General features: G+C 41.3%; 1 protein-coding gene across 1 annotated transcript in view; it reads left to right on the forward strand.

The window, feature by feature from the left end:
* Positions 1-25,356, forward strand: part of LOC126162723 (5-methylcytosine rRNA methyltransferase NSUN4) — a 76,386-nt gene that overhangs the window by 23,315 nt on the left and 27,715 nt on the right. Inside the window, exon 3 of the mRNA XM_049919385.1 lies at positions 24,774-25,272. Within this exon, the coding sequence (XP_049775342.1) occupies positions 24,774-25,272 (499 nt within the window). The remainder of the gene's footprint in view (positions 1-24,773; positions 25,273-25,356) is intronic.

The following is a 25,356-nucleotide window of genomic DNA, read 5'->3' on the forward strand; positions in this document are numbered from 1 at the left end:
TGGTCAGCCAGCCATGGTAATCTGTTTTGTCATTGTAATGTCTTCTACCTGTTTCTTGCTGTTCTGTGGTTTTCTTCTCCCATTTTGACCATTTAAGTGTTTGTTGCCCTTTTTTTACTCGGAACAAGGGACCGATGACCTAGCAGTTTGGTCCCTTCCCCCCTCTTTTAAACCAACCAACCAACCAACCAACCAGGGCCCGGACTTATTGCAGTACTTAGTTCCTTTCTTGTACTATAATCTCCGACCATTATCTTTCTTTATTTCTCTTTCTTTCTCATGGTGTCACCCTTTGATGCTGATCTGACTATTTCACTAGGTTCTGCTTTCTTTTGTCGATATCTTCATTCCTTTTCCTTACATCACGTTTTGGCTGAGTTGGCCCGCTTTCACGTTTGACCTTGAGTTTCAAAATTTTTCCTGTGTTGTGGACCAAATGGGGAAGAATGGTTTAAATAGTGCCTACAACATGCAGTGTTGACTCTCTGTGCGCAATAACAGCACAGACTCATATATACATATATGCAAACACAGTGATCTATTCGTCATTGTGGGGCCATTACACATACCCTTTAGATCTAGCCTCCTGAAAACACAGGGATCACACTTCTAATATCTGAGCTGCTAGTTCATCGTGCGTGCCAAGGACTATATGCCTGTCTTCCTGGAGCATCACGACTCCAAGCTATGGCCATCATGCCAGATGACCTTTGTTTTGGCTGGGTGGCACCTGTGGGGAGGGCCCTTGCTTGGATTAAGTGATGCAAGGACGGACATTTTGCACATGAAATTTCTCGGTGGCTATTCTGATTTGTCTGTCTGAGTAGACAAGTCTAAATAGCAATCCTAATGCTTTTCCTACTCCAGCTGCCCCATGGGAAGAGGATCAAACTAGAGGACTGGGTGTGAAACAGTTTACTCAGTGCCTGGTGTGTCTTAGATTATATGGAGATACTTTTACGGCAACAAAACCATTATTTTTCATGGAACTCGTACAAAAATGGAAATCAGTATAAAGATAGGGTTCCTATGAAAGTAAAAGTACAATGTCTGTAGTGTACTGTATTGAATTTATTGTGAGAGTAGTCGATATACATGAGACTTAAACAGTTGTGACAGAATTTCATAGTTTGTTTCATAACACAAGTAACAAAAAAGGCATTTGCGTTTCCTGGTTGGAGACTGGTTTAAAGGCACTGAATATCATGTTGTGTTGTTGTGTTGTTAGTACTTTGTCCAACCTCAGTTCTTTCTGATTAGCTCAAAAATTCTCTTCAGCACTGATTTTGTTAGGGTTTGTAGTTCTTGCAGTAAAATTGTCACTCACTCTTCTCGTATCACACTTTTCAGCTCACATATGGCCTCAGATTGCCTTCCATTGAATAAATACACCTTGCAAGTATTCCCCGATGGTTTTCCACAGGAGTCATATCCAGGTTACGGGCAGGCCAGGGGAAGACATTGATATCTTTATCTTCAAATCACTTTTTACTGTAGCAGAAACATGCACAGATGCATTATCTTGTTGAAACATTAGACTTTTGATCCCTAGGTCCTTATACATTCTAATCAAATCTCTCTCTAGCATCTTAATGTACATGGTAGAGTTAACTGTAGTGTTCAGGCAAGCAGTGCATGACTTGCCTTTAGTCCAGAAGGCTGTCCAAATCATAATACTTCCACCACCAAAATTTCTGCATGTTCTTACCTGCTGTTCTATTCTCACATCATGCCACTAATATCGATATCTGTTTGCCCCATCTAAATTTCATGACTGAAGATCACCTTATACCATTCTGAAGTCCATGACATCGGTTTTTCAGCAAACTCCAATCCATCCCATTTATGTTTGGATGTTAGAGCAAGTTTCTTGAATGCAAGATGTTTGTCATTTGACAAAATTTATCGTACACATCTGGCAGTTACTGACAAATGCAAATCATCAACAAGTTGAGAAGAATAATGAATTTTGGCCCTTGCTTTGCACAAAAGAAACTGTTTAGATGCCTCACATAATTTTCTACTTTGCCTATATTTTATGTTCTGTTTATATTGTGCACCAATTCTAATGAAATTATCAATTACTGTACTCAAATGGTTCAACTTCTTCATGATTAGAGAGTCCTAGTTCCTTGTGCACATCAATTTTTGCTTTTCCACCTCATGATAACTGTTTTCTGTGTGGCATTGTTACAATCTTGGTTTATGTACACAACACGCACTGTCGCTAATGATATCTGGTTTCCTATCTGCAGTAAAGGCATGTATGCACACACTAACACTGCACAGAGCTGACTGCCTTTATACTGAGTTCCACCCTCTACCATGTAAATCATAAAAGTTTTGTATATATTGTACTATGGACATCAAATGCAATACCATTTGACTGCATTTGTCAGTGTACTGGATCTCGTGCTATTGCATATGTACGGCGCACAACTATTCCAGCTGACAATGTTAATTTTCCTGCAAAGATCCATACCTTTATACTGATTTGAATTTCTGTAAAAGGCAAATTTGGAGAAATTGACCCATTGGGAAAAAAGATTACACAATGGATCACTGTTTATTAAGGCCTCCTCTGCTGCACAGTATCAAGCCCTTGAAGCATGTGACCAAGTGGGGTGGCGCAGTGGCGCATTCAAGATGATGATGATTCAAACCTGTCTCCGGTCATCCTGATTTAGGTTTTCCGTGACTTCCCTAAATCATTTCAGGCGAATGCCGGGATGATTTCTTCGAAAGGGCAGAGCCAATTTCCTTCCCAATCCTCCCCTAATCTGAGCTTGTGCTCAGTCTCTAATTACCTCATTGTCGACGGGATGTTAAACACTAATCTTCTCCTTGAGGCATGTGAACAACTGACCCAAATAAAACGTTGAATATGGTGCAAGGAGTTACCTTTCACAGATACATTGTTATGCTCCAGACAGGTGAGGGGCTACAAGCTAATCTCAAATGACAAGGTGTACATTTTGTCTGATGTGTACAAAAAGGTCCCAGAGATAACTGAAGGAACATAGCCTTTGAAGGAAGTGTTCTGCCAGAAAAAGGTAAAATTATGATTAAGGGGTGTCACGTGAAACTTTGTCCCACCACCCATTGTGTGTTTCCGTATCCTTTTGTGTCTTCCTGCTCCCACTGTACGACAGACCCAGTATGCGGATCTGCTGTCGATCACTCCATGAATGTCGTCCTTGTGAACAACCGTCTGTGTGTGTCAGTTGTACTGAACACCATCCTCTATGTTCACCAGTCTGCTCAGTCTTCAAAAAAGAAAAGAAACCTTAAGAATATAAGCCACTTGACTGCTTGTCATATCCTGATGTATTGAGGCAAAGAGAGAGAGAGAGAGAGAGAGAGAGAGAGAGAGAGAGAGAGAGAGAGAGAGAGAGGGGGGGGGGGGGACCCCGTGGACGTGATGACCACCTGCACAAAAGTCACTGCTTGCTCCACCCTCCCTCCCTCCACCCCACCCCCTCCCTTCCCCCTGCCCACTTATTGTTTTCCAAAGCAAATCTACCACCATCCTCCATTCTTGTGGTCTGTGCAACAACATATTAGGAAGCACTTCCCACACTCAACTGGAGAAACAGATTTTTCCTCCGAGCGCTGTAGGTGACAGGCTTCCTCTCTGGACTGCTCTCCCCGGAAACCCATAGAGCAGAGGCCTGACACCAGCCAGTGGCTGAAGGAGCTGCAGCCTGTGGGTCCCAGGGCAGTCTGCTCTTCATCTCTCCCCACACCTACAGTTGATAAAACCTCACTAAAAGTTGTGAAAGAGAGGAAGAAGAAGAATTTGGAGAAGGCTACTTCAGTGATCTGGAAGTGCTGGATCCCCTGATGCTGGTGAATTATGAGCCAATGTTTATTGATAGGGTCCTGCCTGCACTGGTGACATTTAATGGTCGTGGGATGTGTCCAGTGCTCCTGGCCCCTTCGTGCATAACCAGAACATGCTCAATTTGCTGATGTAATGGAACTGTTTATGAATATGCTGTCACTTGCTGGAAATGCAACATCTGATTTCCAGTTATTCTGCAGTTTTTGCATCACCCTCCAAGAATAACTTCACTGATGACCATTCCCCAATGCTTTATAGTTACTGTGCTTTCTGTTGAATCTGTACTGGCCTCAGTAGGTCAACAGAAGGGGTCTGTACATTGGTTCGCGCAGATGCCTTCAGTGAGTGGATTCCTCTCCATTCCATGTTAGAAGCAATAGTGGTGTGAGTGCGAACTACCACATTGATCACCATTTGTAACATATATTTACCTCCAGTCTTGAGATGACCACCTGAATCCAACAGCTGTGCCCTCCCCCTCCCCTCCCCTCCCCTTCCTTGACTCCTATATGGGGGGCTTCAGTGTGCACCACTCCCTGTGGGGAAGTAACAGTTCATGTGGTAGGGGCCTTTTGATGGATCAGCTTTTTTCTGATTTTGATGTGTGCCTCCTCAAGAATGGTACTCTTATCCTCTTCAGTGCCACTGTTGGCACCTTTTTGGCTGCTGATCTTATGATCTCATCCCCCAATCTTATAGCTTTGCTGCATTGGTCGCTCTCCTATGATCTTTGTGACAGTGGTCACTTCCTGGTGATTCTGTCACTGTCTTGTCACTGCCCGACAGACCGATTACTACGACGGGCTGTTTGAAGAGCCAACTGTAGTTACATACCTCTACTGTCACCGTCACCCTCTCTCTGTCAGATTACATCGATGAGGTTGTGGGAGGTGTCACCAGTGGTGCTGGAACTGCTATTCCTCTTTCTATAGACACCCAGGCACTGGCAAATCCCAAGGTGGACCAGAGACATTGCTACAGTTATTCAGGATCATCGTAGGGCTCTGCAAAGTCTCAAGCAAAATCCTTCACAGTCCACCCACCTAACTTTTAAGTGACTCTACACTAAGGCTCACTTTCTAATTAAGTGCGTAAGAAAGAATACTGGGAATGCTATGTTTCCTCCTCGGGAACATATGCCTCTTCTTCCCTGTTATGGGTCAAACTCTGTAGTCACTTGGGATAGCAAAGATCAACATGTGTTCTGGGTCTTATTCTTCAGTGTGGTCTCTGTGCTGAGGCATGGGTTGTTGCTGAACACCTTGTGACTCATTTTGCAACATCGTCAGCATCCTCTTCTTACCCAGCTACCTTTCTAATGCAAAAACAAGAATTTGAGGACATCCCCCATGCTTCACCCCTCACTCCATGAATACCAATTATATAATGAACTACTATGAAATTTTGATTGACTGGAAACTGCTTCAGGATCTTGCCTCTTGTCTCATCTTGTGGTAAAGCCCTGGGTCCGGATTCAATTCACAATCAGATGATCCAACATCTGAATGTTACTCAAAGGCTACATCTGCTCAGGATCTTCAACTGCATTTGGCTCAAAGGCATCTTCCCTTCACAATGGCAAGGTAGAATCATTGTTCCAATCTGTAAGCGAGGCAAAAACCCACAGTCTGTTGACAGCTACCGACCATTCAGCCTCATCAACATGCTCTGCAAAGTTCTTAAAAAATGGTTGCACACAGATTATGCTGGATTCTTGAACCTTGAGGCCTTTTGTCTCCATTTCAATGTGATTTCCAGAAGGCACAATTTACAAGTGACAGTCTGAAAATTTAGAGCTCTCTACCAATTTTTATTCATCAGTTTTTATTCCTCCGGTTGTTCTGGGTTGGAATTGGTACTGCATTCAACTCTCAATGGGTCCAAGAGAACTGCACCACACAGGGCTTTCTGCGGAGTGTCACACTCCTCATTGCCATCAACAGGCTAGTTACCTACGTTGGGTCACTGACATCCCCACACTGTATGTTGATGACTTTTGCGTTTTGTAGAGCTCTTGGTTGAACACTGTTTCCAAGGCACCAGTGAAGGGCCTCTGCTTGAACCTCTTCCCATGGTTTCTGATTCTCTTCAGCAAAAATGCAGGTCATGCATTTCTGTCAATTTACTACAGTCCATCATGGCCCATAACTCTGCTTGGCTACCCAGCTCTTGGTCATTGTTGCACAATCCCATTTTTTGAGCCTCCTCCTTGGTAAAAAGCTGAATTCTCTGCTCCATATTTGTCAACTAAAAACCAGCTGTTTGTGGAAGCTTAATATTCTCTGCTCCCTTGTCAACACTTCTCGGGGTACAGAGTGTGTGACCCTTCTTTGTATTTACTGGCACCTTATCCAATTCCGACTGAACTATGGTTGCCAAATTTGTATCTCAATGGCACCTTAAGCTTTGAAATTATTAGACCCAGTCCCTCATCATGGTGTTCAACTGGCCCTTGGCATCTTCCAAACTAGTCCCGTAGGCCGTCTCTTTGCTGAAATGGGACTCTTTCCCCTTCAGCTCCAACAGTATCACATATTGCTTACTTACACACCATCTGACAATTTCCTCTCATCCAACTTATCACATTCTTTTTGCATATGAGGGGCGTCAACTCCCTGACAGTCACCCCTAAGGTGGAATCAACAGTTGTCCTCTCTTGTGTTTCCCTGTAGCCTCCCCCCCCTCCCCCCCTCTCTCCACCATTGGTTGGTACCCAAACCTCAAATTAGAACTGATCTATTCCACATTTTCAAAGTTTCATTCGCTCCCATGGCCTTTAGCTGTCTGTTCCTTTCGGTTCTCCAAGAGTATTGGAGTACTACTGTGATTTACACTTTTGGCTTTAAAACCATGTCCTGCTGGTCAGGAATAACATTTGTCATTGGGAACAAGTAGTGTTTTTGTGGCAGAGCTGTTAGCTATTAACAGAGCCCTACATTTTACTAAGCAAGCCTCCCTTGACTACATTTTAATTTGTAGTCACTCAGTAAACAGTCTATAGTTCATTGACCACTGTTACTCATATCACTCTGTGGACTCTGCTATCCATGACCTTCTCTTGGCCCTTAGGCATATGACCTGCTCAGTTGTCCTATGGGTATCCCAGGAATGAACTGGCTGACTGTTCAGCTAGAGAACCAGTTTATTGTCCCACTTTCACATTGAAAATTCCAGATGTCAGTTTGTGAGTGCAAATAAGGCCTTTGCTTACTCAGAGATGGAGCAATAAATGATGGGCTGCTGCCCCCTCCAGTAGACATCACACTATCGAGGTGACTACCGCAGAGAGCAGCGCACAATGAGGGCTAGAGGAGGCAAATTGTGATGTGGTGACAGGACACTGGAGGCAGAAACAGTTGGGTGGATGGTGTGGTGACAGTAGGTTACCATAGGTTGAGGCCATTTCAGGAACAGAAAGTGCATTGTAAGCATAACTCTCATCTGCGCAGTTCATAAAAGCTGATGGTGGAGGGGAGGATCCAAACTGCTCCGGATTGTGAAGTAGCCATTGAAATCAAGTATATTATGTGCAGCTGCATATTGTGCCACACAAAGGTCCACCTTGCTCTTGGCCACAGTTTGGTGGTGGCCATTTATCTTTGTGGAGAGCTGGTTAGTTAACCATAATCAATACAAAAAGCTGAACAATGAGCACAGCAGGGGTGGTGTATAACAAGGCTGCTTTCACAGATGACCTGGCCTCTGATGTGGTAGGATAAGCCTGTGACAGAATTGGTATAGGAAATGTTGGGTTGGTGGGTTGGGCACATTTTGTTTGTGGGTCTTTCACAGGGATATGATCCACATGGTAAGGGATGGGAATTGGGAGATACATAGGGATTGACTAGTATATAGTGGAGGTTGGGTGTGCTGTGGAACTTCACTTTGGGAGGGGTGGGAATGATCATGGGTAGGATGTCCCTGATTTCAGGGCATGTTGATAGCTAATCAAAGCCCTGATGAAGGATGTGGTTCTGTTGTTCTAATCTAGGTTGGTATTGGGTGACAAAGGGGGTTCTACTTTGTGGCTGGTTCTTGGGGGTGGTGCGAGGATTGGGAGTGTGTGGCGATATGGAATGGGAAATATGTTTACGAACTAGGTGTGGGGGATAGTGTCTGTCTGTGAAGGCCTTTGTGAGACTTTAAGCATACTGTGCAAGGGAGCTCCTGACTCAGCCTTCTATGGGTGGCCAGGCTGTATGGCAAGGATTTTTTGGTGTGGAAGGGGTGACAGCTGTCGAAATGATGGGTTTTATGTGGACAGAGGTGTAGATGAGGCCACCAGGGATGAGCAGCTCAGCATCCAAGAAGTTTGCAAGTTCGGTTTGGTGGGTTTAGGAGGACCAATTGAAGTGGATTGGAGAGAAAGTGTTGAGACTGTGAGGAAATGAGGATAGGGTGTCCTGGCCCTAAGTACAGATCATGAAGATATCATTAACGAACCTAAACCAGACCATAGGTTTAGGGTTTTGGGAGGCTAGGAAGGCTTCCTCTAGGAGACTCATAAACAGGTGGCATAGGGGGGCACCATATGGCTGCCCTTGGCTGTGCTGTGGAGTTGTTTGTGTATCTACCTGTATATATACCTATCTTGACATCATATCTGATCTCATAGGTAAATAATGCTGATGATAATTACACCATGTATTTAAAGCAAACCTGATTTGCATCCTCACAGTGGTGCGACTAGCACCACTCTTACGTGACTGGCGTGAAATGCGAACAGGTTTCATCTTTCCAATGTAGGAACACACCTACCAACTTTCGTTTATGTCATGCAACTTCTTTTTGGTATTGCAACTTCTTTTTGGTATTGCAACTTCTTTTCTGTTAGTGTATATACTTCACCAACAAAACCCAGCAGACATTGTCCTGCCCTTGTATATTTTTTTACCTCTGCATATATCAAAAAGGATGATCTGTATGTAATCTAGAATCTGTAATTCAGTGTGGAAAAATAAAAGATTATTCATACTGATGAGATTCCATTACTTTTATTGGTATAAATTGATGTTTGGTAAGTCTCATCATCTTTGTTTTTAGATATATTTTTCCCACGTGGAATGTTTCCCTCTATTATATAAATATATATAAATTTATGTACAAATATAGTTAGAAATATAATGATTGAAGAAGAGCGGGGTGAGGACTTAGCCCTGTGGCAGCTGCTTGTTAAGTGTTTTGGCAGAGCTAATCTTTTCTCTGGTAATCACTTTAAAAGTCCTTCCTGTGAGAATACAATGAGATGAAGGCTGCTACTGTACGGAATTCTCCAAATTTGTTTGTACTGCAGCCTGTGTCTTCAGACACTGTCATAAGCTGCACTTAAATCTATGAAAGCCTTAGTGGTAAATAAAACAACACCAACTCTTCCCCACAACAAGCTCCATAGCATATGTTGGTGCAACTCCACACTCTTAAGCCAGAACACCCATTGGGGATGTATTTGTCTGACCAACAGGTTGTCCGTAAGGTCATGTGACTATGGCTGACCACTGAAGCTCATACACTGCAACTGAGTAAAGTCTAATAGATGGCCAACAACGAGTCAGTCACGAGGCATCTGGACTGAAGACTTACCTGATTAGACAATTTCCAGTGTCAAAACTTGGACCAAAGCATACTACTTTCAACAAATGTCTTTCTAGGACTCAGCAAGTGGTAGAATGTGTATTTGGAATAATGATTAGCAAATGGAGATTGCTTCAAAAAAGTACTGAAATTTAGAAGCTTGATAATGTTGACATCGTACTCAAATGTGTACACTGGTTACAACTCGTAATTGACAAGGAGGGGGAAGAACCAACAACTGCATTCACTTGCGAGCCAACACAAATGACAAAGAAATGCTTCTGTCGGCAAGAACCATGTTGTCATTGCTGTGTATTCCATCTGAGATATACCGAGCAAGGTGGCGCATTGGTTTGCACACTGGACTTGGGTTCAGGAGGACCACTGTTCAAACCTGCGTTTGGCCATCCTGATTTAGATTTTCCAAGATTTCCCGAAATCATTTCAGGTAAATGTCAGGATGGTTCCTCTGAAAGGGCATGGTAGACTTCCTTCCCCATCCTTCCCTAATCTGATGTGACTGGTGACCTCGCTGTTTGCCGCCCACCTCCAAACCAACCAACCAACCAACCAATCATCTGAGATAAGTTTATGATATTCTGTTTCTCAGGTGAAGTGTGAAAATGAAAATAGTTTCAGTACTTTAGAGAATACTAGCTACAATGGGTGAATGTATGATTGAAGGTGTTATTCTCAGTTTCGATCTTAAATAAAGTTTCTTGAACTTCCATAAACAGTATTACTGAATCCAGTCAGTCTTTGACGTACAAAAAGAACAGAAAATACAATATAAAGATATAACGATATACGCTTTTTCCAAGATCTGTACTGTTTCTGTCAGTATGCCACACTAAGATGATCTGATAGACATAGGCAAAGCGGGATTGTGGACTGTCTTTAATTTCTTTCCAATTTCGTTTTTAAATAGAGTTTCTAGAATTTTTTAAACAAGGATGGTTTTTCTACTGTGTTTTGGTGGCATGTCCTTCAAGATTGGCAGGCTGTACAAAAAACATCAAATAAAATGTGTCTTCCGCCCTCCAGCACAAGTGCAAACTATGCTGGGTTCTGTTAAAGACAACCTAGGGATAAGGAGACCAGGGATACATAAAATCCCATGCCAGTTTGGGAGATCATACATTGACCAAACATGTCACACTGTTTAAGGATAGATGTGCTGAACATAGACGTCACACCAGACTGGGTCAGCCTAAAGTGTCTCCTGTGGCTGAACACTGTCTTGACACAGGACACAGCATGCACTACAGAGAGACAAAGATCCTTTCGTTCGTTTCCACGTACTAGGACTCCTCATTAAAGCAGCAGTCAAAATTCGTACAGAGTGGAGTGCAGTAAAGTGCTGATTTGGGAATGAAATTAAAAAAATATTGAACACTTAGAAACTTACATTTTTATTTTTCTCATATTGGATGTTTCTAATTACATGGTTTAAACAGTATATCCGTCAAATGTCTACCTTCACAAACCATACACTGCCGCAGTCATTTTCTGAAATTCTCATACACTCTTTCTAGCATGTCTTCTGGTATTTATGCAATTTCAGCCTCCGTATTGTTCTGTAGGTCTTCCAGGGTGTTGGGATGGTTGCAATACACCTTTGAATTCAGATAATCCCAAAGAAAAAAAAAAATGCATGGGGCTAAGTCTGATGATTCAAGTATCCTGTAATTGTATTGGCTCAAAAGCCGGCTGCAGCAACTCTTGCAGCATAGTTCAGTAATGATCCAAATTCACAGTTACAGCACGATGATTTTCCTGGAAAAAATTAGGGCTAATGATGCCTGCTTGTGATTTTGTTTACACACCCACTGAGGTGAAAATGTGGCTGATCAGAAAAGAACATGGGGTGTGGTTGTAAGCATATCTTCACAAGATGTTCTTCATGTTACATATTCCCGTACTGACAATTGCTGGACCACACATATTTTATATGGGTGAAAAATCAGTTCATTATGAAGAATCCGGTGGAGAGAATGTCTTGAAATCTGTATGATTCAACATTAGATGTCCTCCACTGCATGTCCAGTCTATAAATCAAGATTTCTCAGAAGGAACTGGCAGTCTCTCTGTTATTGTTTTTCCTTGCTATCCTTTTTCCACTTGTTTATAATACTGGCAGTCTCTTTGTCATTGTGTTTCTTCATGCTCCTCTTTCCACTTGTTATATGCCCTCAGGGATGCAGCTGGACACATAGAAACTGATGTTAAGTAAATGCCCAGAATGTGTTGCATTCCATGCAAGCATGTTCACCTACTCATTTCTTGTATGCCTTCCACACTGGAATCCAGAGAAAACTTGCTGAATTTCTGTATCACTGTAGCTCAACTATCTTCTGAATTATATTCATAACATGAACATAGTTGTACCTCCTTATTACTGGGGAATTTAAGTAAAGACTGACATGTGACAGCTGTGCTTGGACATTTGGACATTTTATTTTTGACCTCTTAAGTGACTATTTTAATCACATCTGTCCACTAAATTTGAGTGGTCATGCTAAATAATTTGTTACTGTTTGGTGTTTCACATTGGGTGAATAGATAGATGTTGCATAGCCGAGGGGAATAAGGAATTTGTAAATTCTGGTACGTCTGTTTGGTCCAAAGAAGCTTCCTCGGCTAAGCTAATTTCTGAACAATTGGGGTGTGCAAAAGTTTGGATTGTTCACTACATAAAGTTATCCATTAGAAACTAATATCAGACATGAAAGCCAATTTTACTGCATCCAAAAGCAGAGAATTATTCAGTGCTGAAGGCATTGGTCTGATACAGATTCTAATGCTGCAGTAGTATATTTTGTCTCATTTGGTGAGGGTTAACATTATTGTAATTTAATTGAGGATGAAGATAAGGAGGGTATCAGCAGTTCTCCCCACTACTTATGCTTCAGTGTACGAAAAATGTTTTTCTCTTGTCGTGGTGTTAGGTGGAAATGTTTCATGTAGAAATACAATGAAAAGGATAGTTGCTACTCACCATATAGTGGAGTTGCTGAATTGCAGGAAAACACAACAAAAAGACTCGGACAGTTAGCTTTTGGCCAAAAATAGACAAACACACACACACACACACACACACACACACACACACACACACGACCACACTCTCTGACAGCTGGAACCAGACTGGGAGCAGCAGTGCATTATGGGAGAGACAACCGGGTGGGTGTAAAGGGCAAAAAGGGGGAGGGATAGCTGGATATGGGTGGGAAATGGCAAAGTGGTGCTGTGAGCATGCAGGGATGAGGTGGAGAGTAGGGCAGCTAGGTGCAGTTGAGAGGTTGGACAGTGGGTGGGCGAGAGAGGGGAGATGGGGTAGAAGAAAAGGAGAGAAGTAAAAAGACTGGGTTATTTGGTGAGGAGATAATGGCTGTGTAGTGCTGGAATGGGAACAGGAAAGGGGCTAAATGGTTAAGGACAATGACTAACGGAGGTTGGGGCCAGGAGGGTTATGGGAACATAGGATATATTGCAGGGAGAGATCCCACCTGCACAATTCAGAAAGGCTGGGGTTGGTGGGAAGGATCCAGATGGCACAGGCTGTGAAGCAGTCATTGAAATGAACGACACCGTGTCAGGTGACATGCTCACGAACAGGGTGGTCCAGTTGGTCCAGTTGTTTCTTGGCCACAGTTTCAGTGGCCATTCATGCGGACAGACAGCTTGGTGGTTGTCATATCCACATAGAATGCAGCCCAGTGATTGCAGCTTAGCTTGTAGATCACATGACTGGTTTCACTGATAGCCCTTCCTTTGTTGGGATAAGGGAATTCATGACCGGACTGGTGCAGTGGGAGGATGTATGGGGTAGGTCTTGCATATAGCTCTGTTATAGGGATATGACCAATGAGGCAAGGGGTTGGAAACAGGGGTTGTGTATGTATGGATGAGGATATTGTGCAGGTTTAGTGGTTGGTGGTGTACCACTTAGGTTTGGTGGTCGGTGGAATACCACTGTAGGAGGGGTGGGAAGGATTGTGGGTAGGGCATTCTTCGTTTCAGGGCATGGTGAAAGGTAGTTGAAACCCCGGCGGAGAATGTAATTCAGTTGCTCTGTTCTGGGTGGTACTGAGTCATGAGGGGAATGTACCTCTGTGGCTGGATGGTGGGACTTGGGAAGTGTTGGGTGACTGGGAAGATAAGGCATGGGAGATCTGTTTTTGTACAAGATTGGGAGGGTAGTTACGATCTGCAAAGGTCTCATTGAGACCCTCGGTATATTTTGAGAGGGATTGCTCATCAGTACAAATGCAATGGCTGTCCCAATATCACATTTAATATTGTGTGATTGTCATATGTTCCCCTTCCTTTTCTGAAGCCATTGTGGGCTCTAGGCAGAGCTCGAGCTGTACCAGTATCAAACTGTTATTTGTTCAACATATAATAAGCTGTACGCTCCCTGCTTATATAAGTTGGAAACCTTTCAAAAACTGTTTATAATTATTTTGACAGCATGTGTCAGTAGGTTCAACAAGATTTGCAATAAGAGAGCAAAGTTATGAAGTTCTTAAGATTATAGAGATGTTGAGATTATAGTGTAATACCTAAATTTGGCAAAGTGACACAAATCATCAAGAAAGATGCTGTAAGAAAGATCATGGAAAAGGTCAGTGTTACTGTAGTAAAAGAGAAACATCAAGTCTATCAAACGATGGAAAATCCAGAATGGAATGTAACAATATTATGAGAAGGAAAGTTGCTATTCACCATATAGTGGAGATGCTGAGTTTCAGATAGGCACAACTATGCCAGTTGTGCCTCTCTGTGACTCAGCATCTCCGCTATATCAAAACGACAAGGCTAGCGAGATTCAAACTGAATTCTAATGCAAACTAACATGGACAATAGAAGTCAGGGTCAGTGGAGGTAGACCACCAAATTGAGTTGTAACAGTCATAGAATCATTCAAAGATAACCTAAACTGTATTGCATGGAAACACCTCAAACATACAGTAGCAGTAGGTGGAGACTTTAAACTGACTAACACTGACTGGGAAAAACCATACATACATTATTGGCAGTAAGGACAATCAATCTTGTGAAATGATACCAAATACATTGTCTGACAACTGCGTCAACCAACTATTCTAATAACCCACACATGAAAGAAATATTTTAGAGCTCCTGGCTACAAATTAATCCTCTTTGCTACAAAGAGACCTTATCTTTTCAAGAATGTGACTAATGAGAGCTGAATTAATGACCATATGCTAGTACAGAAACAATGGTCATTGAAGGCCAAATGGTCATCAGGAAAGCTAGGACGGTATGCATTTGGTTGAACTGATAGTGTGTCACTATCAACTTAAAGGATGAACTGAGAAAAATTAGTTCAAATCTGGCAAATACAGAACAGTTCTGGTTAAAGCTGAAACATGTTACAAACTGTGATATAGGTAAATATGTTAAAAGTACAGGAGTAAAAGACTGCAAAGATTCATCCTGATTTAATGGTACTATTCAGAGAATGTTGCAAACACAGAGAGTGCTATATTATCACTACAAAAGAGACTGCAGGAAATTGACAGAGAAAAGTGAATAGAAACTCGCGTCTTTGTAAGTAACACTGTGTGCGACACTGGAAATAATTTTCATAGTCAGATTCTGGCGAAAGAGCTGACAGAAAATCTTTAGAAGTTCAGGTCATTATAAGGTCAGTGAACTGGTTCAAAACTTCCATTCTGTGTCTTGTGGATCTGTCTAATGTTAACACTGAAGACAGTAGACAGAAAGCAGAAATATTAAATTCCACATTTAACAATGGATTTGCTCATGAGTATACTTCCACACCAAAGTTTGACAACCATGTAGGTTAAAATATGAGAGATAATGACATTAGTATCCCTGCTATTGAAAGAAAAGAATGAAGACTATTTAAAGCAAACTAGACACCAGGCCCTGACAGAACCACAAATACACTGCAGAACTAACTCATTTCCCAGCAATTTTTTTTTTTTTTTTTTTATAATCTCTTGGACAATGATTAGTCCTGTCTGAGTGAAGAAAGGCACAAGTCACTCCTTTTTACAAAAAGGATAAAAAATCAGACTCACAGAATTACAGGCCAATATCACTCACACTCATTGGTTGCAGTATTCTAGATGATTTCTAAGCTAAAATGTTCTGGTGTTCCTGGAAGAAAACAAGTTTATTTCAGAGAAAGAGAATGGATTTGGGAAGAACTCCTCATATGAAATACAGCTTGCTTTATTCATAATGACATCTAGCAACCAATAGATGCAGGTGAACAAGTGGATTTCTGAAAGGTGTTTGACATTATACCACATTATAGGTTACTAATTAAGATACCATCATACAGAGTCCATTGCAAACATTTGAATATTTGGCTAATAGAATCAAGCACATTATACTGGGTGACGATTAGTGTTCTACAGAAATGAAAATAATGTTAGGTGTGTCCCCAAGGAAGTGTAATGGGGTCTCTAATGTGCTCAGTGCACACAAACAATTCATCAGGTTGGATCAGCAGCTCCATGAGATCGTTGAATGATGGTAAGGTTGTCTACAGGAAAACATTGTTGTTTGATGACTGAAAGGAAATGCAGAAATACTGTACAAAATTTCTGATTGGTGTAGTGAATGGCAGCTCTCTTTAAGTGTAGATAAATGCAAGTTAATACCTATATCTCAGTGCAAGATTAGTGTTGAACATCTTGAACATGCCACACCATACAAGTAACTAGAGTGAATAAATTCTAAGGACCAGTATAAAATCACTATTAGGGAATGTGACTGGAGACATTATACAGGTACGGCCAAACTTTCAGGAATCATTCCTCACACACAAATAAAGAATAGATGTTATGTGGTCATGTGTCCGAAAACGCTTAATTTCCATGTTAGAGCTCATTTTAGTTTGTTCTTCCACCTACGCTCAATGGAGCACGTTATCATGATTTCATACGGGAGACTCTACCTGTGCTGCTAGAACATGTACCTTAACAAGTACGACACAACATGTGGTTCATGCACGATGGAGCTCCTGCACATTTCAGTCGAAGTGTTAGTACGCTTCTCAACAATAGATTCGGTGACCGATGGATTGGTAGAGGCGGACCAATTCCATCGCCTCTACGCTCTCCTGACCTCAACCCTCTTGACTTTCATTTATGGGGGCATTTGAAAGCTCTTGTCTACGCAACCCCGGTACCAAATGTAGAGACTCTTCGTGCTCGTATTGTGGATGGCTGTGATACAATACGCCATTCTCCATGGCTGCATCAGCGCATCAGGGATTCCATGCGACGGAGGGTGGATGCATATATCCTCACTAATGGAGGACATTTTGAACATTTCCTGTAACAAAGTGTTTGAAGTCACACTGGTACGTTCTGTTGCTGTGTTTCCATTCCATGATTAACGTGATTTGAAGAGAAGTAATAAAATGAGCTTTAACATGGAAAGCAAGCGTTTCCGGACACATGTCCACATAACATATTTTCTTTCTTTGTGTGTGAGGAATGTTTCCTGAAAGTTTGGTCGTACCTTTTTGTAACACCCTGTATTTGTTGGAAGGGTTCTGTAAAATTGCTTGCAAGATGCTAGTGCAACAAATTGTAGAATACTGTTCAATTGTTTGAAGTCCTTATCAAGTAAGCATAACAACATACATCAAACAAATTCAGAAACTTGCTGCTATGATCGTAAAGGGTACCTATAGCCCATACAGAAGTATAGCTTAAATGCTCAAGGAACTTAAATCGGAATCCTCAGAAGAAAGACATTTTTCCTGCAAAATACTCTCGGGTGGATGTAAAGAACCCGTATTTGAAGAAGACTGTGCAAACATTCTGCTGCCACCTTTGTATATCTCATGTAGGAATCATGAGAATAAGCTAAGAGAGATTAGGGTACATACAGATGTGTTTAGCATGGGCTTCACCGCTAGGGTGGACATGTGGTCTCCCCCCCCCCCCCCCCCCCAATATTGTTTGAAAAGCAATTTCAATTTTTTGAATCTTAGTTGACAAAAAATTACACCCTTGAACAAATATATCCAGGTGTAACTAATTACACGTATTGAAAGTTCTTGTGCAGTAAGAATTAATGGTTTGCGGGATTTACTAACCTTCCAGTAAATCAAATCCACGTATATTACTCACTAAAAAGACCATATTGCAAGTTTTAGTAAATTGTGTTGGTAGGACTACAAATGATGAAGTAGCATGGTAGATAAGCATAAGTCTGCTTCGTTTTGAAAGCGAGCTGTGAAATTTCAAGAACTGTCAAAATCTCCATGGAATCAGCTGAAAAATGAAATGTTGTTTGACTAGGGCCTCCTGTCAGGTAGGCCGGTCACGTGGTGCGAGTCTTTGCAGTTGACGCCACTTCGGCAACTTGCATGTCGATCAGTATGAAATGAAGACAACACAACACCCTGTCCCCGAACGGAGAAAATCTCCAACCCAGGCGGGAATCAAATCTGGCCCCCTCACATGGCAGTCTGCTGCGCTGACCACTCAGCTATCAGTTGCGAATACTGTTTTTAAACACAGAAGCAGAAGACAAGTTTATGCTTATTATTGAAAATGTGGCTGAGGGACATGTCAATAATGTTTTCAAGATCAAGCCTTTATGTCCCACTAGTTGGCTGTTCTGCTGGTCAGAAATCAATGACAGTTTGAAAAAAATGTCCTTTGGTTCTCAAGGCACTGAGTGAACTAACAAAACAGGGGTGTGAAGAGTCATTGGCCTGCTTAGTGTTTTTGAGGTTGGCAAAATATGACTTGGTTTCCTAATGGAGAAGTAGTAACTAAACTTCTGGAAATCCTGAACAAGGGTTTCCAAGAAGAAAAAAGAACTGCCTTAGGACTTTATTCATCAGCTGAATTTATGACTGAGGGCCTTAACGAACTCAGGATGAACGAAACGTTTTCTTTCTAATACGAAGAATGTAATGTTAAGATATTCAAGCTTGACTTACAACAGCTGCAACTTCTAAGAAAAAAAAGTTCCTTAGCAATTGTCCGAGGGCCTGGATCTACATGAATTTCTATCCCTTTATCAACAGGAATATTTTGGAATTATTTATATGGTTGCCAAGGATGTGGATATGGAATACTTGATCAACCTGGCATGAAGAAATAGGTTTCCTCGGAAAAAGCGTTGTTGGAGAAGAAAGGGCAGGATGTGGTACCTCCATACCTAGAAATCAATGTTTGAAGCATTGGTAATACATATGCTTGTGTGCCTAGCTTCCAGTAGTGAAGCAGAACGCAGGTTTATTGCTCTATGACAACTGAGAAATTATCTGTGTTCAACAATAACACAGCAGAGGCTCAATCATGTAGAAGTTTGCAGTGTGCACGAGTTACTGTTGGATCAAATAGACTTAAGAAATGTTGCTAGAATATTTACATCCAGTTTTCACAAAAGGAGAAATGCATGTGGCTCACATTAGGATAAACTTTGTAGGATTATTTTACCTAATGTTCATGATACAATATTTAATTATTGTTTGTGACTTTTTAACATCTTACATTTTCATTCTTAGTTTCATAGTTTTTAGTTTGTGTTTATACATTTATTTTTAATGTTTGAAAAATGAACTAAATAAAATCATGTATATAAAGGGTAATTATTTACGTTTCCAATACAAATAAAGTAGGTTTTAGTTTGAAAAAATATTCATTGTGAAACAGTTCTCATGATTGTTTAGGACATAATACATAATTCATAATGATTATACACACACTTTTGGTAAATTTAAATATTGTACCTTTTTTACTCTTGGTAATCACAAAGGATGTTTTAATCTAGGTTTAAAGAGGCATGCTTTAGGAATTCTAAGTGCCTCTGAAATACATGGTCTCAAGCATCCAGAGTGCCCCAAAAAGTGGTAATGTCCATGGTATATAGACATTCATTTTTCACTTTCTCAATAAGCTAATGCATTAGGAAAAGTCAATAATATTGAAGGGATATGAAAAGAATGCTCACATAGGCTGTTATGGATGAAACAGGTGGGAGACTTAAATTTGTTGGTAGAATAATTAGGAAATGCAATAAGTTTACCAAGGAGATTGCTTACAAATTACCCATTCTAGAATATTGCTCAAGTGTATAGGATGCATGCCAGATATGATTGGCAGGGGATATTGAACGTATACAGAGAAGCGCAGCATGAACAGTCTCATGTTTGTTTGCCTGTGGGATACTGTCACAGAGATGCTGAAGAAACTGAACTGGCAGACTCTTCAAGACAGACATAAACTATCCCAAGAAAGTCTACTTACAGAGTTTCAAGAACCAACTTTAAATGATGACTTTAGATTAAATTAATTACAGCTCACAAAAAGGCATTGAAGCAGCCAGTCTTTCCATGCTCCATATGTGAATGGAATGGGAAGAAAGCATTATAATTGGTACAATTGGATGTTCCCTATACATCTACATCTATATGGATACTCTGTAAATCACATTTAAGTGCCTAGCAGAGGGTTCATTGAACCACCTTCACAATTCTCTATTATTCGAATCTCGTATAGCATGTGTAAAGAACGAACACCTGTGTCTTTCCATACGAGCTCTGATTTCCATCATTTTATTGTGGTGATTGTTTCTCCCTATGTAGGTCGGTGTTAACAAAATATTTTCACATTTGGAGGAGAAAGTTGGTGATTGTAATTTCGTGAGAAGATTCCGTTGCAGCAAAAAAGTCTTCCTTTCAATGATGTCCAACCCAAATCCTGTATCATTTCAGTAATGCTCTTTCCCATATTTCATGATAATACAAAACGTGCTGCCCTTCTTTGAACTTTTTCGATGTTCTCCATCAATCCTATCTGGTAAGGATCCCACACTGCGCAGCAGTATTCTAAAAGAGGACGGACAAGCATAGTGTAGGCAGTCTCCTTAGTAGATCTGCTACATTTTCTAAGTGTCCTGTCAATAAAACTCAGTCTTTGGTTAGCCTCCCCCCCCCTCCCCCAACATTTTCTGTGTGTTCCTTCCAATTTAAGTTGTTCATAATTGTAATTCCTAGGTATTTAGTTGAATTTATGGCCATTAGGTTTGACTGTTTTATCGTGTAACCAAAGTTTAACGGATTGCTTTTAGTACTTGTGTGGATGACCTCACACTTTTCACTATTTAGGGTCAACTGCCAATTTTTGCACCATTCAAATATCTTTTCTAAATTGTTTTGCAGTTTGTTTTGATCTTCTGATGACTTTATTAGTCGATAAATGACAGCATCATCTGCAAACAACCTAAGATGGCTGCTCAGATTGTCTCCCAAATTGTTTATATAGATAAGGAACAGCAAGGGGCCTATAACACTACCTTGGGGAATGCCAGAAATCACTTCTGTTTTACTCGATGACTTTCTGTCAGTTATTATGAATCAGTTACTATAAACTGTGACCTCTCTGACAGGAAATGATGAATTCAGTCGCATAACTGAAACATTATTCCATAAGCATACAATTTGATTACAAGCTGCTTGTGAGGTACAGTGTGAAAAGCCTCCTGGAAATCTAGAAATATGGAATCAGTTTGAAATGTCTTGTCAGTAGCATGCAACACTTTGTGTGAGTGAAGAGCTAGTTGTGTTTCACGAGAACCATGTTTTTTAAATGCATGTTGACTGTGTGTCATTAGATCATTCTTTTCGAGGTGATTCATAATGTCTGCACACAATATGTGTTGCAAAATCCTCATGCATATCAACGTTTATAATACGGTCCTGTAATTCAGGTGATTACTCCTATTGCCTTGCTTGAATATTGGTGGAACTTGCCAGTCTGTGGGTACTGATCCTTCGTCGTGCAAGTGGTTGTATATGGTTGTTAGTGTAGGGCTGTTGTATCAGCTTACTCTGAAAGGAACCTTAATGTTTTAGTGTCTGGACTGGAAAACTTGTCTTTATTATGTGGTTTAAGTCTCTTCACTACTCTGAGGTTAACTACTTCTAAGTTACTCATGTTGGCATCTGTCCTTTATTGGAATTGTGGGATATTTACTTTTTTCTTCTTTGGTGAAGGAGTTTCAGAAGGCTGTATTTAGTAACTTCCAAGCCACCCAGAATCCCAAATCGCTCACCAGGTTCAGGTTCATTGATGGCATCTTCATGGTCTGTTCCAAGGGAGAGGACACCCTTTCCACACTCTCTCAGAACTTCAATACCTTCTCCCACATTCACTTCACTAGGTCCTCCTCTGCCCAAAGAACACCTTCTGTGATCTCGACTGCCACCTCAAGTGTGGCCTCATCAGTACCTCCATCCACATCAAACCTACCAACCACCAACAATACCTCCATTTTGACAGCTACCACCCACATGGCAGCAAGGCATCCCTTTTTTACAACCTAGCCTCTTGTGGTGATTGCAAGACAGTTCCCGTACATCCTCTCATTAACAACTGCTCCAGTCCTGTCAAAGGTGTTCAAAGGTGTTTCCTGTCCTATCAAAAGCAGTGTGTCTTGTGGTCTGTCGATTTAGCTGCAACCACTGTGTGGGACTGTATGTGGCCAGGACCACTAACGAGCTGTCTGTCTGCCTAAATGGCCTCTGCCAAACTGTGGCTAAGAGACTGCTGGACCACACAGTTACCAAGCATGCCATGCAACATGCTATATTTGAGTTCAGTTATTGCTTTTCAGCTCTTTCATCTGGATTCTTTCCATCAATATCAGATCTTTTTCAAATGCATGGGTGGGAACTTTGCTAGGCCAGTGACCTCCACCCCCTTCTGTGCCCTTCATTGCTGCCACTCCAGCCTCACTCATGCCACACTTTTTGCCTTCCCCAGATTGTACATGCGCAGTTAGTTCCTCTTCTCTATCTCTCCTCCAGAATTGTCCCCCAATGGTGCACCTGGCATCCCCACCATCTTGTCCCCAGTCCATCCCTGCACACTCTTACAGGCAACAGTACAGCATTGGCCTCCACCCCTAATGTGTTATCCTTTCTCCTCCTGTCCCACACCTCTTCTGTACCCCCACTACCCACCCCTGCCGAATTCACTACTCACTGCTGCCAGGTTTCGGCACCTTATGAATATGTTTGTGTTTCTCTAAATCTGCAGGACAATGTCGACAACTTAGTTTACTTTTAAACAATGGAAAATCCAGGATGGAATGTAACAATATTGTGAAAAGGAAAGTTGATACTCACCATAAAGCTGGTGTTGCTGGACACCAGCTTTTCTGAATTGCGCAGGGAAAGTTCCCACCTGTGCAGTTCAGAAAAGGGGGTATGCTGGGCTCCAGATTTTCTGAATTGCACAGGTGGGAACTTTCCCTGCAGTATATCCTATGTTCCTGTAACCCAGCTATCCTCAACCTTTGTTAGTTACTGTCCTGTTCCATCCAGCCCCTTCTCTGTTCCCATTCCAGCACTACACATCTACAGCTATCTATTTACATCTACATGGATACTCTGCAAATCACATTTAAGTGCCTGGCAGAGGGTTCATTGAACCACCTTCACAATTCTCTATTATTCCAATCTTGTGTAGCGCGCGGAAAGAACGAACACCTATATCTTTCTGTATGAGCCCTGATTTCCCTTATTTTATTGTGCTGATCATTTCTCCCTATGTAGGTTGGTGTCAACAAAATATTTTTGTGTTCGGAGGAGAAAATTGGTGATTGGGATTTCGTAAGAAGATTCTGTCGCAACGAAAAATGCCTTTCTTTTAATGATGTCCACCCCAAATCCTGTATAATTTCTGTAAAACTCTCTCCCATATTTCGTGATAATACAAAACATGCTGCTGTTCTTTGAACTTTTTTGATGTACTCTGTCAGTCCTATCTGGTAAGGATCCCACACCACGCAGCAGTATTCTAAAAGAGGATGGACAAGTGTAGTGTAGGTTGTCTCCTTAGTAGACCTGCTACATTTTCTAAGTGTCCTGCCAATAAAATGCAGTCTTTGGTTAGCCTTCCCCACAACATTCCTTCTAATTTAAGTTGTTTGTAATTGTAATACCTAGGTATTTAGTTGAATTTACGGCTTTTAGATTAGACTGATTTATCATGTAACTAAAGTTTAATGAATTCCTTTTAGTACTCATGTGGATGACCTCACACTTTTCGTTATTTAGGGTCAACTGACAATTTTCGCACCATTCAGATATCTTTTCTAAATAGTTTTGCAATTTGTTTTGATCATCTGATGACTTTATTAGTCAATAAATGACAGCGTCATCTGCAAACAACCTAAGATGGCTGTTCAGATTGTCTCCCAAATTGTTTATGTAGATAAGGAACAGCAAAGGGCCTATAACACTACCTTGGGGAATGCCAGAAATCTTTTCTGTTTTACTCTATGACTTTCCATCAGTTACTACGAACTGTGACCTCTCTGACAGGAAATCACAAATCCAGTCATATAACTGAGACGATATTGCATAAGCATGCAATTTCACTACAAGCCGCTTGTGAGGTACAGTGTCAAAAGCCTTCTGGAAATCCAGAAATACGGAATTGATCTGAAATCCCTTGTCAGTAGCACTCAACACTTCTTGTGAATAAAGAACTAGTTGTGTTTCACAGGAACGATGTTTTCTAAACCCATGTTGACTGTGTGTCAATAGAAGTTTTCTTCGAGGTAATTCATAATGTTTGAACACAATGTGTGTTCCAAAATCCTGCTGCATATCGACGTTAACCATATGGGCCTGTAATTTAGTGGATTACTCCTACTCCTACACATCCCTCATTTTTCCATCGCACCTCGTCTTTTTACTTCTCTCCTTTTCTGCTACCCCCCCCCCCCCCCCCCCCCCCTCCCAATCTGTCCACTACCCTCCGTCTAACCTTCTAACTGCACATAGCAACCCTGCCTCCCCCAACCCTACCATCCCTCCCCCTCCCCACCCCACCCCATCCTCCTCCTTAACCCCACACAGTCACCACTTCCATCATGCACTGGTGCTGCTGCACACTGTGTGTCCTCAGTTGCCTGAGACTGCAGTTGTGTGTGTGTGTGAGTTGTGTTTGTGTGAGTGTGTATGTATGTGTGTGTGTGTGTGGGGGGGGGGGGGGGGGGGGTCTAATTTTGATGAAGGCCTTACTGGCCAGAAGCTGTATTTGTGACAGTCTTTTTGTAGTGTCTATCTTCGACTTAGCATCTCCGCTATATGGTGTGTAGCAACTTCCCTTTTCATAATATTGTTATAATTTACTTTTAAAATATTTTAAAATGTGTCTCCTGCCACTCAATACTGCCTGTCAGTGCTAAGTAGTAGTGCAGCCTGATTTTTATAGTTGTTAAACTGTATTGTATTTTCCATTGTTTAATCTCAAATACACCTGTTTATTTACTCAGATGGCAGTTGTTTTCATAATTTCACTTATTGTTATTCCAGAATCAAGGAGCAATAAACATAAGAAGACTATTTGAAATTGAGGCTGAAAGAATTAAAGCAAAAAAATCTGAAACCACAAAACGGAGGCGGCTGGAAAGAGTTTTTGAAATGGATAGGAAGATGGAAAAGGATATATCTTCAAAACAAGGACAGTTGGCATCATCAAACCAAGTGGGAGATCATACTGGAGCTAAAAGTGCAGACTCAGCTTATGACAAAGAACGGCATCAAATTGATAATCTACGCATTATTGATCCCTCAATTGGACTGTCAGCTGGTGCACTCCAGGAATTTGTCCCTGCTACCCAACTGAAGGGACTGGATGACTATGTTCCTGAATCACAACATTACAATTACTATAAGGATGCTTCTGACTTTCCAGTTGTGATTAAAAGTGAAGAATCTCTCAATTTTCCTAAATACTTGAATGTATTCACTTTTGAAAGAGGAAATGTAATGCCATTTCCAGAACCAAAAACTGGATCAACTGGAGTTTTAAGTGAGTACAGAAAGTACTGATGTCAGACAGTTTCTTAAAGAAATGTCATTTATTCAGCTAGATCTTTTCATCCTTGTCAGTTTC

The sequence above is a fragment of the Schistocerca cancellata genome, chromosome 2 (genome assembly GCF_023864275.1).
Source record: "Schistocerca cancellata isolate TAMUIC-IGC-003103 chromosome 2, iqSchCanc2.1, whole genome shotgun sequence".
Lineage (NCBI taxonomy): Eukaryota > Metazoa > Arthropoda > Insecta > Orthoptera > Acrididae > Schistocerca > Schistocerca cancellata.